General features: G+C 41.4%; 1 protein-coding gene across 2 annotated transcripts in view; it reads left to right on the forward strand.

Annotated features, from left to right (window-relative positions):
• Nucleotides 1–11,926: 11,926 nt before the first annotated feature.
• The window catches only part of LOC134848421 (uncharacterized), a 30,627-nt gene continuing 23,405 nt past the window's right edge, over nt 11,927–19,148 (forward strand). Inside the window, exons 1-5 of one of the 2 annotated variants that reach the window (XM_063865862.1) lie at nt 11,927–11,966; nt 12,584–12,986; nt 14,923–15,066; nt 15,609–15,887; nt 16,470–17,359. In XM_063865862.1, coding sequence (XP_063721932.1) covers nt 12,701–12,986; nt 14,923–15,066; nt 15,609–15,887; nt 16,470–17,359 — 1,599 coding nt within the window. In that variant the 5' untranslated portion in view covers nt 11,927–11,966; nt 12,584–12,700. Of the gene's footprint in view, nt 11,967–12,564; nt 12,987–14,922; nt 15,067–15,608; nt 15,888–16,469; nt 17,360–19,148 lie in introns of those variants that run through there. The other variant, XM_063865861.1, reaches the window with a different exon arrangement.

Genomic DNA, 19,148 nt, shown 5'->3' on the forward strand with positions numbered 1-19,148 from the left:
CAGCTTCTTCTTTGAACGCCACTGTCTTCTTCCTAACCTGAGTTTGCTCAAGAATAATTTCAGGGATTTTGTCAACTAGTGACCGCACAACATCTTTGCCATCAGTAACGCTTCCTCTTGGAAAGTCTGCATTGTTAACTGTTTCCTTCCTTCGCAGTTTCGTGACTTCCGGTTCCTCTTGACCCTTTTCTTGGATCACGGGTTTATCATCTGCTAGTTTCTCGAGTAACCTCATTAAGTCATCATCTATTTGTACATCTCCCGTTTCTATCTGTTTAACGTCATAGCCTTTTGCTTTGAGCGTCTCCCTCACAATCTTCGACTTGAGTATTACCTCTATCGGCATCCCTCTGTTCTCCTTCAAGATTGCCTTCTCCGGAGGTTCTTTTGGTAATTCGGGTGATCTTCTATTGGTTTACCTGACTTATCTTGCCATCTCGTGAGTGAAAGACTGTCGTACGTTTCCTTATCCATGAAAGACACGCCATCCTTGATTTCAGGTCTATGTGCCTCCCTCTGTTCTTGTCTCTCGTAGAATTCCGTCTTTTTACTCAAGCTGTCAGCGTTTTGATGTTTGTCCCGTGTTCTATGCTCAATTATCATGTTGTACCCATCCAGGCGAACTATCCACCTCCCGATGTAACTTTGGTGCATTGAGTGCGTCTTCAGCCAGCTTAGTGCCCTGTTGTCGACTCTCAGCTTGAATGGCTCGCTGCCTAGGTATGCTCTATATTTCTCGACAAAGGTAACCACCGCGAACATCTCTGCTTTCGCTGTCCCGTACTTCATTTCCGTGTCGCTTAAGACTTTGCTCCCGTACGCTATTGGTCTCAAGACTGTTTTTCCGTTCCATTCTTGTTCCTGATGGAGAATTCCAGAAATCGCAACTACCGACGCATCCGTGTCCAGCACGTACATCTCTTTCTCTGTTGGCATCCCTAGTACTGGTGCCTCGCACAACTCTTTTTTTATTCTCTGGAATGGCTCTTCTGCTGCGTTGTTCCACGTGAACTTCTTGCCCTTCAGGCTCATTAATTGTTGCATCGGGTATACCTTGTCCGCATAGCCATTGATGAACTCTCTATAGTAGTTAGCAAAAACCAGGAAGCTCATTAACTGGTGTTCCGTTTTTGGCGATTTTCAAGTTAGGATGCTTCTACAGCATCTGGATCTGGTCTGATGCCGTGCTTGTCTACCATTCTGCCCGAGTACTTTATCGAATCCTTGAGTATCTCGCACTTTGATGGTTTACTTTTTAGCCCCGACCTCTTCATACATGCAAACGCTTCGTCTAGTCTCTCGATGTGGTCTTCTAGTGTGGGTGTCGCTATTACCACGTCATCCACTTAGCACATTACCAGATTGCCGTGCTTCATCGTCACACCTATCAGCGCGTGTGCCATCAACCGCCGAAATGTGGCGGTGGCATTGCAAAGACCAAACGGCATCCGTTTCCATTGAAACAGACCCAACTCGCAGGCGAACCCTATCTTGTCCCTGTCCTATTTTCTCAGCGGTACCTGCCAGAAGGCCGAACCTAAATCAAGAGTCGTAAAAAACTTTGCATCACCTAATTTCGAGAGGCTCTCATCAATCCTAGGTATGGGATAGGCATCCTTCACCGTGACGGAGTTGAGGTATCGAAAGTCACAACAAAACCTTAATTGGTCCCCTTTCTTTTTGGCCATCACTACTCTGCACGCCCACGGTGATTTGGATGGTTCTATCATATCATACTCTAGTAACGTTTCGATCTCTTTTCTACACGCATCCGATTTGTGTGGGGTCATGCGCCTCGCCCCCTCCCTGTGCGGTACCGCATTCTCCTCAAGTTCTATTTCATGCTCGACAAAATTACAACACCCGATGTCTGCCTTGTGTCTCGAAAAAATTTCCTCGTTCCGCTCTAATACGTCCTTGATGGCTTCGAGCTGTTCGTCCGTTATCTTGCCCATCAAATGTTCAATCTCCGGTAGGACTGGCTTATCACTTTGCATCTCGTCTATTGTGGGTCGTTCCGGAAAATTCGAACAGCTCGGGAGCCCATCGTCTGTCTCTGACTTAAGTAATTTAACTAGACCTGATGATCCTTTTATTTTTTCCAATCGTCTCAAGATACAAATTTTGGCCTTATGATTAGGACAATCAACAACTTCATTTTGTTTTGAAGTCTCAGTCATTTCATATCGAGTTTTAACGGTTAAAGCATATCCCAGCTTTCTGTATTATGATAGGTATATCAAGAGTATTCAACAAGACACTGACGCAGAGACCGCTCTTCGTTATCGAGAAGGATCTTCCTAAAACAGCAGCACTTTGACTATTAGGATTCGGGACTATGCATACTTGCTTGTTATTTAGTTCATTGTAATTCTTCATTCGCAAGCTTACAATCGCCACTTCGTTCCCCTTCAGCCTCACCCTCCTACTCAAGAATACCGGTGCTTTATTTTCATTCGTCATTATTAAAATTACCGGTTTAATTGCGTACCTCCTATCCGGGTTCAGTATCCTGAACATTGCATTGTTCAGATCAATCGTTACATCGAAGTTCCTGATGAAGTCTCTGCCTAAAATGAATTGGTCAGACTCATCTAGGTTTTCTACCACAAGAAAGCTCATCCACAGGTTGCGTTCCACCAGATTTAGTGCTATTAATGGTGTTCTGTTAAGCACCCGCAGCGCCCCTTTGTTAGCTGCCGACAACCGTATTCTCGGGTCTATCAAGTCATCTCTGTTGAAGCCCATTCGCTCCCAATTTTCGATCGGTATTACACTCAAGACCGCGCCAGTATCGAGTAACCCACGCAAGTGAGTCTTTTTGCCACTTATGTCAAGTACGTGTGCTGATACGTCTGCCACGGTGATTTGGATGGTTCTATCATGTCATACTCTAGTAATGTCTCTATCTCTTTCCTACATGCATCCGATTTGTGTGGAGTCATGCGCCTCGCCCCCTCCTTGCGCGGTACCGCATTCTCTTCAAGTTCTATTTCATGCTCAACAAAATTACAACACCCGATGTCTGCTTTATGTCTCGAAAAAACTTCGTCGTTCCGCTCTAGTACGTCCTTGATGGCTTCGAGCTGTTCGTCCGTTGTCTTGTCTCTTAAATGTTCAATCTCCGGTAGAACCGATTTATCACTCTGCATTTCATCTAGTGTGGACCGTTCCGGAAAATTCGAACAGCTCGATAGCCCATCGGATGTCTGTGACTTAAGCGATTTCACAAGACCTGACGAACCTTTTATTTTCTTCAATCGTCTCAAGATACAAGTTTTGTCACTATGATTGGAACAATCGACATCTTCATTTTGTTTTTGGTTTTCAGTCATTTCATATCGAGTTTTAACGGGTAAAGCATATCCCAGTTTCCTCCCTTTCTGTATGGTGATGGGTGTATCAAGAGTATTCAACAAAACACTGACGGAGAGACCGCTCTTCGTTATCGAGAAGGATCTTCCTAAAACAGCAGCACTTTGACTATTAGGATTCGGGACTATGCATACTTGCTTGTTATCACTTAGTTCATTGTAATTCTTCATTAGCAAGCTTACAATCGCCGCTTTGTTCGCCTTCAGCCTCACCCTCCTACTCAAGAATACCAGTGCTTTATTTTCATTCGCCATTATTAAAATACCGGTTTAATTGCGTACCTCCTATCCGGGTTCCGTATCCTGAACATTGCATTGTTTAGATCAATCATAACATCGAAGTTCCTGATGAAGTCTCTGCCTAAAATGAATTGGTCAGACTCATCTAGGTTTTCTACCACAAGAAAGCTCATCCACAGGTTGCGTTCCCCCAGATTTAGTGCTATTATTGGTGTTCTGCCTAGCACCCCCAGCGCCCTTTTGTTAGCTGCCGACAACCGTATTCTCGAATCTATCAAGTCATCTCTGTTGAAGCCCATTCGCTCCCAAGTTTCGATCGGTATTACACTTAAGACCGCGCCAGTATCGAGTAACCCACGCAAGTGAGTCTTTTTGCCACTTATGTCAAGCACGTGTGCTGATACGTCTGCCTCTGTCCCAATGTGCATTGCATCCTCCTTCAGCATGGCACAGGGTCCAATCGATCTCACATTTAATTCTTCTTTTCCTACGTAGATCTGCTCTATTAGATCTTCATCACAATTATCATTGTTTTCGTATAGATATTGATCCCATCTATATTTAGCATAACCTCATGCGGACCATAAGCTTCTGTGTACCTATTATCAACTCGGACCGACTTGCTACCCCCTCTTGTGAGTAGTGCCTTCAATGCTCCAGAAGTCGTTTGTGGGCTTATACCATCAACTAATCTGCATACACATCAATGTTCATTATCGTCTGGTCGCTGGGTTCGCTCAAGTTTCTGGTCACCTCATGGCCGCCCGATTTTCGTTATGCCGAATGGCTTTCCCGTCACCATTTTTACAGTGTTGCAGTCTCAACTTTTTGTCGACCCCGCTACAGCCTCCGGTATTGGCTGCGAGCAACCTAATGCCTCATTCAACTTCTGTCTTTCGATTTCTTGCTTTAGTCGTTGTTCAATCTCGTTCGCCGCCAGGCCCTGCTTCACTTTGCTTATAGCTTCCGCCGCCGCTTTCTCATAATTTATCTGTAGGGCGTTCCTGGCCGTGGCTTCTATTGCACTATTAACTTGGGTTACAGCTTTCACTGTTTTCGTTGGCAGTTCTGTACTCGGTGCTCCTAAGTTTTTTGTCTCAAACTCGGTTTGTCTATTTCGCTGATTCTGCACCGCCGCTAATGCCAATTTTTGTTTGGGGTGACTCTGGTCATGACTGCCTCCCAAAACAGAGGAAAATCCATCCTGAAGTGCCCCTCCTGATTGCAGAAGAAGCACCTTGCATCTATCTTGATGATTAAGCCACTATAGTACTCGTGTTCTTCCATCTGGCTCACGTCCTCCTCATCTGGTGCGTATCCTAGACTTTTCATGCCCTGTATGGATGTGCTGCAATCAGCCACGTGATGATCAGCTGATCCGCAATTCGCGCATGATCTACGTTTGTCCATGTCATCTCTAGGCTTGTACCATGACGACCTTTGTGGTTTGCTCCCCCCTTGCGTATTCCTGTTATCTGAATACGCGTATTTCTTTGGTTTCATTAGCATGTACTCTCTTGACTTCTGCCTCATTTCTTCTGGAGTCGGTGCACTATCTTTCGATAATGTATAGTATGTCGCTAACATTGTTCTCAAGTAATCACTTTTTACCCCATCAATGAATTTCGAGGCGATGCTAAATTTTCTTCTGTTTGTCGATTCTTCAGGGTCACTCCTTCGTCTCAGGCTCTCGAGGTCATCCAGGAACCGACCAATTGATTCATCGTCCCTTTGCCTTCTCTTTTCAAATCGCATCATTGCTTGATGATCCTTCATGCTCAATCCAAACCGATTCAACAGTATCTCGAAGATTTTATCCGCTGTGTCGCGTTCTTCTTCTTTCTTTGCTACCACGCATTTCAACGCTGTCCCTTCTAAATTGCTGAGTATCGCTGTGCAGGCTTGTCTCTCGTCATTCAAGTTATCCTGTTCTAAATGCAATCTCATCACTTCTACCCAAGTGTCAATACATCCATCCGAGTCATCTTTGAATTCTTTTGGCCTCTTGAAAGTTTTTCTGGATTTTCCTCCTCCTCTATCGCTCGAGTCAGTGTTCCTTGTGGCGAAGGCTTCCAGTGTCCTATTCATCATTTCCCAGGTGCTTGCCCACGTCATAGCATCCGGCCCTACCTTGCTGTGAGTCGTAGAGTCTCCTGGGCCACTCGTTGTATTTGTTGTTCCACTTTTCATTATTGCTTTGGCCCCCATCGGTGCTCCGCTCACCGTTCCCGGGTAAAAGGTAATGGTGTCGATTGCCGTTTGCTCCGTTGTGGTTCCACGAAGTCAACTCTGTTGCCTTGCGTGCGATCCGCTGCCAGCCTGTCTTGTGACGTAGAGTTTCTCAAGATGGCGTCCAATTTTGACTGTATTGCATTTAAACTTTCAGCCTGATTCCTGCTCATTGCGTCCAATCTCGTCTCCAGACTCCCCACTTGGCTGTTGACATCATCGTATCGTTGTTTCATCTCTTGTAAGTCTTTTTTTGGTGTTCTTTTCTCGTTTCCCATCAGTGGCATCTACCTTGTCTGACATCTGCTGGAGTTTCTCCTCCGTTGCCCTGGCCAGGTTGAAATAGGTGTTCAGGTACTCGTGTTTGTTGTATCTTAGTTCTTTCTTTATTACCTCTCTATCCTCCTCGCTGTGCTTAAGTTTCTTGTCGATCTGATCCAACTTTGCCATCAAATCGCCCAGCTCAAGAGAAGTTATTTCATGGTCATCTGTTGCCCTGTAATTGACTGCTGCTCCCGGTCTGACCTGGTCTTTGCTTTGGTCGGCGTCTGTCGTTTTCGTGAGAACTGTCCCAAATGTTTTGCCTCTTTCGGCTTTCGGTTCCTCTGCTGCTGTGTCTCTCGACTTCATTCCGACCATCATCGCCAATCTTTCCGTAAAAGACGTTCTTTTTGCTTGAGAGTCGTCCTTCACCGTTTCTGGCGTGTTGCCTGTCGTCTCTTCCACAGCGTCTATCGGCGAGAACTCCATGGGCTCTGGATTTGGTTCTTCCGCATTCGGCATCGGTGTTGACTCGGTCATTTTCTTCTCCACCTCATCCACGCTCTGGCCTGGTGTCTCTAGATCGATCTCAATAGCAGGTTCCGTCTGTTTCTCTTTAGCACCGTCTTTCGTCTTGTTTTCTGCATTACTCCTCGAGTTGACCATGCTAACTGAAAAGTTCTGCTTTGTTATCTTTGGGCCCATTGATGTCGTTTTACGTAGCGACGAGTTATACTTTGTCTTTGATTCAGTTGATCTTTTTTCAGCCACCGGTACCCTACTCCGTCTCATTATTTTTATTTAAAATTGTTCCTATTTACAGTATTACTATATACACAATTCTATTCTAAGAATAAAATCTCTTCTGAAAAAATTATTAAAAGGAAATATACAACGTGATAAAAACAATGTTCCCAGTTCTCTTTCAAACCTTTTGAAAAACTTTCACTATTCGTGATCACAACCGTATCGGGTTCCGACTAGTCCTATTTTGTTTAATTCTGCGATTAGTTTTTCAATCTGTCTTAGAACTCTTATTGTACCGTTACCCCAATTTTTTATACCGTTCCAAGTCTTCCAGTTACTGTTCCTACTCTTCTTTGAACTGTCCCAAGCTTTCTCTCTACTGTCCCAAGACTGCTCGGTACTGTCCCAGTACTTCTTGTTAGTGTCCCAAGACCCATGTCCCAAGACCCCTATTCCAAGACAAGTGTCCCAAGGCTACTGTCCCAAGAATAGTGTCCCAAGACTAATGTCCCAAGACTACTGTCCCAAGACTGCTATCCCAAGACTACTGTCCCAAGACTACTGTCCCAAGAGTACTATCCCAAGAGTACTGCCCCAAGACTAATGTCCCAAGACTAGTGTCCCAAGACTAGTGTCCCAAGACTAGTGTCCCAAGACTAGTGTCCCAAGACTAGTGTCCCAAGACTACTGTACCAAGACTGCTATCCCAAGACTACTGTCCCAAGGGTACTGTCCCAAGACTACTGTCCCAAGACTAGTGTCCCAAGACTAATGTCCCAAGACCACTGTCCCAAGACTATTGTCCCAAGACCACTGTCCCAAGACCACTGTCCCAAAACTACTGTCCCAAGACCACTGTCCCAAGACCACTGTCCCAAGACCACTGTCCCAAGACTGTACCGTCCCAAGGCTGCACTGTCCCAAGACTGTACCAAGACTGCTCTGGCCCAAGACTGTCCCAAGACTGCACCGTCCCAAGGCTGTCCCAAGACTATACTGTCCCAAGACCGTCTCAAGACTGCACTGTTCCAAGACCGTCCCCAGACTGCACTGTCCCAAGACTTCTTTCGTTTTGTCCCAAGACGGTCACCAAGTGTCTGGACAGTAGGATTTCTTCTTCTTCGTTGTAGGGACTTCTTGAATCACTGTATCTTGTACCACCACTTGAGTTCTAGTAAAAATTTTCCCAAAAACCCTCTCTTAATGACCAAAAGCTTCAAATACCGACCCTTCTTTTCTATCTCCTTTTCGATGTTTCAAGCAACTTGAAACCAAAACTTGTACGCAGGTATCTTGTGATCACCTGTTCGTTTAAAAACCAATCACAAATTCTTACCAAAATGTAAAAAAAATTAAACAGGAAAAAGTAATAAAAACAGAGAGATGTACCCACCTAAAATTCAAACGTGACAGATGTCTACCTTCCATCGAAAAAATGTCTGGTACCTGATTGCCACGCGTTTTCCTCCCCCTGCTAACGATCTTATGGGGTATTTTCTATCCGGGTTCGTTTTCGTGCCCCCCACCTGATCCGACTGTGGTGCCCACCTTAACCTGATCTTATTTTGGATATCCGCTTCTTATAATTGACGCGTGTAAAATTCTAATGTAACTAAATCAACGATGTCGATTATTTAGTTACTTAGTTACTCTAATTTCCTCCCTTTTTACAATTTTTAACCGCTAACCTCTAACCTAACCAGCCCCCCTTCTAACCTCCCCCCTCTTTAGCCCCCCTCTTAAGCCAAAAATTACCTTAAGCGCCGGGTGCTAAACCTCTTGAGAGAAAACCGTAGAACTGCCTCCAGGCCTGCTTGTGCAAAAACGTTCCTCAAAACTGGGGAATTTTGCTTATCCAATTTTACACTTATCTCCTATAAAGTAAAGTGGATTTTAACGATACCTGTTTTGACCAACTTGAGAACTCTAGAACAGCCAAATGCTCCTAGACCACTTTCCCACTCGGCTGGTCACCTCTTCCAGTCAAGCCTCCTAGTGGTTCGACCAAATCCTCCTGGACCACTTTCCCACTCGGCTGGTCACTCCTTCCAGTCAAGTCTCCTAGTGGTTCGGCCTAATCCTCCTGGACCACTTTCCCTCTCGGCTGGTCACCTCGTCCAGTCAAGTCTCCTAGTGGATCAGCCCAGCCCCTTGTGAACCACTTTCCCACTCGGCTGGTCACCTTTTCCAGTCAAGTCTCCTAGTTGTCCAGCTAAGTTGCAAGCTATCTGAAAACCCTTGACATCGCCCCACACTCGGGAACTTTTTTGAGGTTGCTGGATTAAATTGCTAGATTGATCGAAACGATCGAACTTATAAAACAGTATAGGTATACTATTTAATTATTATAATGGTTTGATCCAACTAATTAGGTGTCAAAGTCACTGTCTTTTTTGGTTTTATGGTTTTTGTTCCTTTTTCTATTCTATTTTGGTTTTTTGTTTCGCTTTTTGTCATTTTGCTCGTGTTTTTGTCCCCCTAGTCACCCCCCTTACTCGGTTAGCTAAGCCTCGTTCGGAGAGCGTACCAGGAATTTTTCTCGAGTTTCCTAAAAAGCTATCACGGTACAACCGGAAGGTTTGCACGTTCCAGCCGAACCGTACCACCGGTACTCTAGAATGGGCATGCAGCCCGGAGCTCTCTGCCAAGTGGGTTCGACTCCGTAGTCTTGATGTCGTAACAACACCCGGGAGCGCCTTAAAAACACTATGAAACATTCGTCTACTTCGGTCACATATGAGGCTTAAGAAAAATAGGCCCTATAACCATTGGCTCAAGAGTCAGGGACACTATCTCTTGTGTTTTTCTACCTCAAAACGGTCGCAGCCAATTCGGTTCACTTGCGACATGAGACTACGACCCGTTACAGCTTAAAGGCCACTACCAAAATATCCCCCAATCTAGAAATAAGAACGTCCCATACTTAAGTCTCAAAATACCCAAAATACACGAACGCCGTTAAAAACCGGGTCGGAACAATGCGTTAAGTTACTTTTTATTAGACAGTAGAACTTTGAGCCATTTCAGATGGATAAACCTAAAACTCGCCTTATCTTAACATAACAATCATAAAACACACTCAAAAAAACTAAATTTGGAACAAATATGTCGACACACTTGAGAATCGGGAGTAATTAAATTGATGAGCAGCTCGAGAAATAAATACAATAACTTGAGAAGTTCAATACTAATCAGTTTTAATAAAGGAAATAAGTTTTGACTCTAGAATTGCAGTTTTAGTCTGAACCATTGGGACATTCCAGCTGTCCACCTTTCCACTGAAGGTTCACTCTGGCTCAGTTCGAATAATTGTACTCTTCTCTCGCGATTATCTCGTCTCCTATTTCAAGATAAGACGGCTCTACTCGTGTCTTATTTTGTATCTGGAAACTGTGAATAGCAGTTTCCCGCTGCTTTCTTAAGTACTTTCCCGCAATTGTAAGTTTGGTCGTTCTGTTTTTTTTTCCCTATTTTCAGTTGCTGCGAGAAACTTGAGCATGACAGGCTCAATTCGAAATTTTTAAAAATTAAATTTCACTCCCAAAACCATGTATCTCGTGTTCCTCAAGGTCAAACTTCCAAATATGAGAGACTGGCACAGCTGGAAGCAAGGCCTTCTCCGAGCGACAAATTTTTTTCGGAAACTTACAGGTAGGATGCGGTACCAAACGAGGAGCAGAAATAGCTGCACACTCGTTTCGAAACTTAATTGAACGCGACGACAATCCAAAATGCACTGTTCTTTTAAAACTAGATTTTAAGAATGCCTTTGACTCTCTAAATAGAGAAACAATGTTGAATCATATTTATTCAAATCGTCCCGAATTGTATAATTACACCCATGGCGCGTATGGTGAACTTAGTTACCTTTTTTACGGAAGCTCTGTCATAATGTCAGAAGACGGAACTCAGCAAGGTGATCCTGAAGCCCCACCCCTTTTTGCGGAAACAATTCATACACTAGTCAAACAGTTGGAGTCGAAAAAGAACATTTGGTATTTAGATGACGGAAATTTGGCCGACGACTATAAGGTAGTACTCCGGGACCTTAAAAACATTCTGAAATTGGAGCAAATTTACGGCCTGAGCTTGAACACTGAGAAGTGCGAACTTTGTTTTTAGGGACCGACTGCTAGTACACAGTATAATTCAATTATAACACAATTTTGAAAACTTTTCCCCAAAATAAAAATTAAAACAAAAGAATAACTCCTCATTTTAGAATCTCCAATCGGCGAACTTTGCCGAAAAGAATTACTCGACGAAAAAATTAAGGAGCTTGAAAAAATATCGGATGTCATTGGCAAACTAGACGCCCATTATGGTTTTTACCTCCTGAAAAATTGCTTTAGCAAGCCAAAACTCCTAAATTTCTTGCTTTTTTTGCAAAATGATTTTTTGGAACGCTACGACAAATTACTAAGAAATTCGTTATGCAAGGTCACTAACGTGAAAATGGATGATAACCAGTTTTTACAAGCAGTTCTCCCGGCAGCCAAAGGTAGCTTGGGCGTTTCATTCGCTCGTCTACTAGCTTTACCCGCTTTCTTAGCCTCAGCAGTAGGAGCGAAAGATGCCTTGAGCGAAATCTTTGGTTTGGAGCATGTGGATGGAACCTATGATGATGCGCCCAAACGGTGGTTTGAACTGGGAAAAATTGAAGTAGCTCCGGAAAATGAAATCCAAAAAAGTTGGACGGAGCCAATTTTTGACAGCGAAAATGCACGTTTGATTTTACGACTCGAACCAACAGACGTAAAAAGATTCAACGATTTCCAAGATAGATTTGGCTCCCAATGGTTGAACGTCATCCCGTGCAAAAATTTAAGATTAAAACTATCGAAAAAACAACTCAGATTTGCGATAGGACTTCGATTAGGCTTAAAATTATGCGAACGACATAAATGCGTGTGCGGAAAAGACGTTACCGAGGATGGTTGGCATGGTCTTTCATGCCTCAAAAATGCACGGAGATTCTCTAGGCATTCAAACCTGAATGCCCTTATAAAGCAGACTTTATCTACTACTCACATTCCGTCTGTTTTAGAACCACGACACCTCTACAGGACCGATAGAAGCGACCAGACGGTTTGACGCTCGTTCCATGGGCTGTTGGTAAGCAGCTCTTGTGGGATGTAACGGTAGTAGACTCCTTGGCTTCTTGTAGGATTAATGACGGGTCGGTTTGTAACCCTGGTACGGCTGCCGCTGAAGCGGAAGAGCAAAAAAAAGACAAGTATAAAAATCTTGTAGATGATGGATATCTTTTTCAACCGCTAGCTTTTGAAATTCAGGGCGCGGCCGGCCCCAGCACAGATTTTTTTTTGAGCAAGCTTTGTAAGAACCTAAGCATATGCACTGAGGAACCCAGAGCAGGCAGCTTTTTGAAACAGAGAATCTCCCTGGCAATACAGATTGCGAACGCGGCTTGCGTACTCGGAACAATAAATGACAAACGGTAGTATTTAATTGAAAAGGACTTAAACACTTGACATCTTCTTTTATCATTATCACTTCCATATCTAGAAAATTCGAAGGATTTTGACTGGAATACATGATGAAGGGACTCATGACTGTAACCTCGGTTACTATGATACTTTTGACCTTCTGATTACCTTTAAGAAAAGTACAATCGACTTATCAGAAAAAAAATGATTAATTTTTTTGGAGTTGATTTCAACAAGGCTTTCCTTAACGATTTTAATCCAGAATTACATATGCTTAATTGCCAGGAACATTTCCAGCCAGTATGTGATCCGGAGATGGAGTCAAACGAGTGTCATAGCGAATTGATTGCTTAAGGTGTCCCAAATCATTATTTTAACTTGAATCAAAGCTGGACGGACCACATGTCACGTGCTAATTCAAAGATGACGGACCATAATGCAGTTTTGGCCTTACCAGAAACTGTTCAGGGTTTCACAATTCCGAACACTTCCGAATCGTTTATTCCTTCGCAGTATTCGTTCAAAAAAGAGTTTGAAAACTATTTAAAACGACAGCAGATGAATTTAAATCAAGCTAGAAACAAAGCAGTTGAAAGCACTCAGAAAGCATTGTGTTTCCAAATACCTTCCCGAGTTCTGAGGGAAACAAAGTGTAATTCCTTTGACGAATTCGAAAGTTACATAAGACGTAAGTCGAAAAAAGTCAGTTGGTTGCCTTTGAATTAAGTTGAGTATAGAACGGTAAAAAGAATGCTAGATAGATTGGATCTCATTTCTTTCATTAATTTTTGGTTTTATTCGTATCTAGATTTATCAAAAGTTAGGCCATGGTATGTTTTGTCTAATTTTTCGCGTATTTTGTCCAGGATAAACAGGAGCTGTAGGACGGCTGACCGGTCCTAGTCCCCAAACTAGCTGGGTGCAGTTTGTTTTCAGCTACCACAAATAATTGTCGGAGAGAGTTGAGTGATATATCAGTCGTGATTCGAACATTATGCTTAAGTTTATTTTAACTGAATTGAAATTAGTTTTTGGAGATTTCTAGTGCCATTTTGGGAATCACAAACTTCAAACACTCAAAAAATTTCTGCTAAAAATGGAAATTTTTTTGAATGATTTGTTTTTCTAGTCATTTTTTTCAAGACCTGTACAAAGTAATATCGAAGTTTTTAAACGTTCGATATCCAAAAAGTTTTTGTCAACTGGACTGGAATGCTCTGAAAAGAAGCGACTGAAGATCGAACTTTTTCGCCGTTGAATGGTTTTCCTAATTTTTTTAGGGTTGATTTTTTCGCCGTTGATTGTTCTCTCTTGTGTATTTGAGGTTAATTCAAAGAACAACTACCCTTGGTGTTCAAAAGTTCGCCGGCTCTGGATCACTTTCTTTCCTGGTCATTTCTGATCTCCTCTCTCAGCTTTTCTTGTTTTTTCATTGTTTTTTTCGTTGTCCGTTTCATTGTCGCTACTGTTTTTAGTTGATGTGAAATTGTAATCTTATCCTTTGGCATGATTATTAGGCTTTTTTCGTTGTTGAAACGCACCTCTTGAACAGATTTTGTACTATTCTCAGAGGCGTCTCTGAGTTGGTTTTCTGGAGAGTTTGAGATATAAGTTGATATTCGAGGAAGCTTGTTACAATTTGGTCGCTCCAGTGATGATTCAGTTGATTAAGAGGGCTAGACCCTATATAGTGAACTTTTCCGCAGCACTGATCTGAAACTATTTAGTGAGTTTATATCAAAATTTGGCCTCTTGTTTTATTTAAATTTATCAATGGGCCTAATTTTTTGTTGTGGGTAAAGCTGAGGTCTTTTAATGGGTTTTTGTTAATGCATACTTATTAGTTTCCGGCCGTTCGCTAAGATGTGTTGATGGTTTCCTCTTGTTTTAATTCATCAATGGGCCTAATTGAACGGATGTTAGGACCATCGAAGTACATGAACGCATAAATAGGAACGAGTATATAGATATTGTCATTCTGCAAAAAATGTAATTCTGATTTCCTTTTTTTCCTGCGTTCTTTGCTATGCCTATTGGACCTGACGAACGAATTAAATGTTTTCCGCATATAAGATTAGGTCCCGAGTTCTGGTTTACAGGTATCCTCAATAAAATCTAATTTCGATAAAATTTGATTTGAGAGTTTTTCATAAGTGAGAAAATATTGAATAGTTCTGGCTACCAAAGGTCAAGGTCGTTTTCTTTAATTGTTTTTAATGCATTCTCCTGAATAATTTCACATATATTTATCCGAACTTGAGGTAGTGTCGAATTGCGGAAGCCAAATTGAAAAGTAATGACTGCTAAAACTTCTGAACCATACTACTCTCTATGGACTAAATATTTTGGCATTTAAAATTCGATTCCATTTGAGATTCTGCGTTTTAAAAAAAGTTTTATTTGCTAGTAAAGTGAATCACTATACTCTTTGACAACAAAAATTTCGCTGATGTATGCCTGGTGTTTATAACTTAGGTTATTGAAATAAAAGTTAAGCTAATATATATACCTAAATATCATTTTTTTGAAGAATTTTTGGCTACGTGAATAACCATACAGATTGGGTATTGGTGCCTCAGAGGCGCCTCTGTATTGTTTATCTTTTTCATTTCAATTTTGTTTAGACATGAGTTTCAAAGAGAGGGAGCTGTTCGAAGTTGCGCACCAACTGTGTCCAGGTGCTCTGGATCTCATTCCCTATTCCCCACTTCCCCAGTGCAATATCAACGGATCTTTGCCTCCAGTTGTGTCTTATATACAATCGCAAGGTCAGTAGTCAATAAATAAAGTACTAGAATATCGAAACAATTCTCATTATTTCAAACGCAGACATCATTCTCATAAAGAGTCGGTGAATGTAGTTTTTTCTGGAAAGGTCTTAAAATTTGTTCACGAGGCTCAAGTATAGTTTTTTGCGGTTTGACTTGAGTTCTTTTCAAGTTTAATTCATTTCTTTTTTTAAAACAAAGGCAAACTCCTGTCAAATAGCAAAAATGTAAAGTTCATAAAAACGTGATCGACTTCTAGTTTCGAAAATGGAGTTTAATTTTCAGATTTCTCAGTGAACTAAAAAAAAATTGCCTATTACTCCAGTTTTTTTAAATTGGGTTTATTGATCAAATAAGTATCAATCATACACTTTTCTGGAATTAAAAAGAGCTTTAAGGCTATCTATTTTTTTCGAAAGTTCGTAAATAATGTTTTTTTTCGGCTTTCTTGCATTCATTGGCTCTTTTCCAACTGTCTGTGGCTATGTTTTTTTTTACTATCAAAACAAAATTCATTCTCATTATTTTAATTCCTAATTTAGATGAACTGCAAAGCATGCTGAACAATCTTGCTTTGAAAAATAGCCTGACTCGGAACGTAGTTTCCCTTGGCAACGGATCTACTATGTCATCTCAGGTCGACAATGCAAAATGTTTCGACAAGAATAAACAACCGTCTGGCTTGATGGATTTTCCGTTTTGTGTTCCAAAGATGCCGAGTAGGATGGCGTCGGATCCAGTCAAACCAAACTTGAATGATAGCAGCGATATGAACCCTAATTTGGCCTCCTTGCTCTACGCACACCTTCCTTATTTCCAAGGTAAATTAAAGACCTATCTGTCTTTAGAAAAGTCAATCGGCAAAATTTCTGCGCTATACCTCTTGTTTCGTCTTTCTGCGGTTTTCAAAAAGTTAAGGTCTGACGTTTGACTACGATAACTTTTGATGACTAAGTTTTTGATCTCTTGACCTCCTGCTGTTACAATCCAATTTGATTTTAAAAAAATGGGCTGAGGGTAATTTGGGTCAAATGAAAAAAGGTGCCGAAATTATACTCGAATCCCGCTTCTGTCACAGTTGGAGTGGAAGTGTCATCCGCCTCCTCAAGGTGGTACCGGCTGCGGCTAAATAGATGACATCTCTCTCTTCTCGGAAGAAAGGTCCAGGGTAGAACGGTGGGAGCTGGGCGGCGGCTTGTAAATTAAATCTTATAATATAAAAATCCTTCAAATAGTGCTTTAATTTTAGTTAGTATATACTGACACTGAGGGGTATTGTCATTGTGGAGAAATAGGCAAAGTTTTTTCGTGGTGAAATAAAGTTACGAATTTGTAGGAGTTTTGGCGTGAGTTTTGCTTCCTCATTGCTTCCTCAATTTAGTAACTCATCGCTATGATTTTAGCTTTACTCATGCTGCAAAATCAACAAAGTCTACTCAACATGGCCTCAGATCCCGCGACAAGCGCCAGTACGCCACTTGAACTCTTTCAAAATGCATCATCGCAGAGCCCTCTGAACGTCTCGGAAAAAGCCAACGTAAACAATGGAGCCAATAATTTTGTGCGCAATGTCAATTTCAATTATGCTCTTTTCAACGAGCTGCTTAGTCAACAACAATCGATTTTCCAAGGCAATCACAAACAAACTTTGCCCATCGGAAACATTAATTTAGTCGATGATAAAGACGAGCTTAAGTTGGATTGTCCGCGACCTTTTTCGGTCACACCTACTCTAGCAACGACTCAATACAATCTTCCAAGTTCAAGCAATTCTAACCATTTTGACCAGAACCAATTTGATCTGAATGCATACATGACGATGTTGGCATCCATGGCATCGGAAATGGTTAAGGATGTTATGGGGTCCGGAAATCAAAGTATGAAGAATAGTATGCAACCAAGTATCATGCAAAATTCCGCTTTCATGGCTCCAAGTCAAAAAGATATCTTGGAGCAAGGAGGTCACAATTTTGGTTCGGCTGTTAATTTCAAAGTCCAGAGTCAGCCCAATAACTGGATGAATTTGTCAAACGGAGGGACGAAGATGTCAGCCAATCGTGGAAATCACGGGGGTCAAATGCAGAACAGGAGCAATAATGGCAACCGTTTCAAACAGAGTTATGACTCAGCGGGTGGGGCTAGTGGAGGCATGCATGGTAATAACTCACATCATGGACATGGGAGACATCAAGGTTACCAGCGGCGATCGTGGAGCCGGGCGACAAACTTGCTGCTGGCAAATGTGGGACTTGCTGTTGAACAATTCAAAGCTATCGAAAATGAGCGGAAAAAGGTCTAACTGTTTTCCCACATTCAGCGACATATTTTTTTCCACTACAAATTGCAAGTTTCCTTGAACGATATGTATTTGCTCATTTAAAGCTGATTCATTGCTTCCAGTAATTTTTTACCCTTTGGATACCAATGGTATTGCAATCGGGTACTAGACGTTTTTTTCCCGTAAACACTTGTCCACAGACGCATTGGACTCCTGGTGGTACCTTCCTTGGTTCATATTAAAATTTTAGATTGTCTCTTGGACACTTAGGCTGGTGGTATCGAATACGCCTAGGATGGCTAAGGTACTGGGTTCGAATCTGACCAGGACCAGTTTTTTTTTCAAACGGTAAATGTTCTGGTTCAAAAAAAAATCGGCTTACTATTTAACTGCTATATTTTGTCGGCTTAGTTGCCTTATCTAACAATCGTTTTTTTAGCTGTAAACAATTTTCATTGCAGCCATCTTCAGCATTTTAAAAATCCGGCCCGAATCGTAATTTGCTTTTCGTATTGGTTGTATTTTAACCAGCTCATTTTGTTGAATTTTTTTTCGTCTTTTTTTATTGGCTTAATAAACGTCGGCCTAATTAACATCGACTTAGTGACCTTTTATTTCCTCTTTACGTTTAGCATTTTTTAAAGTATTTTTAAATAAGTTAAGTATTTTGAAAAAATGTCTTTTCGACATGAATGGTTTCTGCTTAGTTTTTTTTGGCTTTATTACCGCTTGGTCATTATAAATTGAAATCCAATCAAGCATCTGGCGCGTTGTAAACATAAACTGCTTGAGACGGCAAAGATTTGCGGCTCGAATCCGGCTGGGCCTTTTTTTACCAACTAGTTTTTGTGCTTTTTCGGACTATCGCACGTCTGTTTATATTTGTCGGCTTAGTTCCCGAAGCTCAATGGTTTAACTTTTTTCCAAGTTGCTGTAATCCATATGCTTGAGACGATAAAGCCCGGGAGTTCGATTCCAGTTGAGACCTTTTTTCAAATAGAGGTTTTTCGGCTAATTTAGATTGTCTGTCTGCTTATTTTTGTCTGCTTAGTTCCGCAGAAAGGACTTTTTAAAAACTTGGTTTCTCTATAGCTTTCCCAAAGCTCTATGTAGAGTTTCTAATGGTGCAGGCAAATTTTTCAGGATATTTTGACTTTTGTTGCAGTCTTATTGACAAAAACGATTTTTTGAATTTTCTCGTTTGTTTTTCATGGTCATCCGTATATGTATCGCAATTGATGCGAAGCTCAGCTGCGCCTCTGTGTTTAAAGTAAAGTGAAGGCTAATATCATCTTAAACAATTGTAGCTTGTGACACAGCAACTTGGCATCTGTATCAAGCCCCGGTTATTTCGTGTTAGTAAGTCCTTGAAATTATTGTTTTCAAATTTTTTCTTCAATTTTGCGAAATTTATTTTCAGTTCCTGATACTTCAGCGATCAATTTTCACTTGTTACAAAATCAGCTAGTTGATGTGCAAGTTGTACAGTATAGGCCGTGATCGTTTTCGCAATGAAAAATTGTTTCAAGGTTTTTCTCGCTAATTGATAATCAACGTAATGAAGGTACTAATATAGGTCGAGTTGCAAACTTCCCAATTGTCTTCGTCCTAAATTACTCAATACCCAAATTGCTCAAAATAAAAATTTCCAAATGGAATAAATAATTTCCAAATGAAATAAGAAGCGCTGTTTATCAATCAACGAATGTTTTTTTTTTCATCCGAGAACGAAAACATTTCAAGAGGATTAGGAATGAATAAATTTCTTCCAAAATTTCAATGCCACTGGTTTATAGTTTTTATG

This window comes from Symsagittifera roscoffensis, chromosome 6, assembly GCF_963678635.1.
Source record: "Symsagittifera roscoffensis chromosome 6, txSymRosc1.1, whole genome shotgun sequence".
NCBI classification, from domain to species: domain Eukaryota; kingdom Metazoa; phylum Xenacoelomorpha; order Acoela; family Convolutidae; genus Symsagittifera; species Symsagittifera roscoffensis.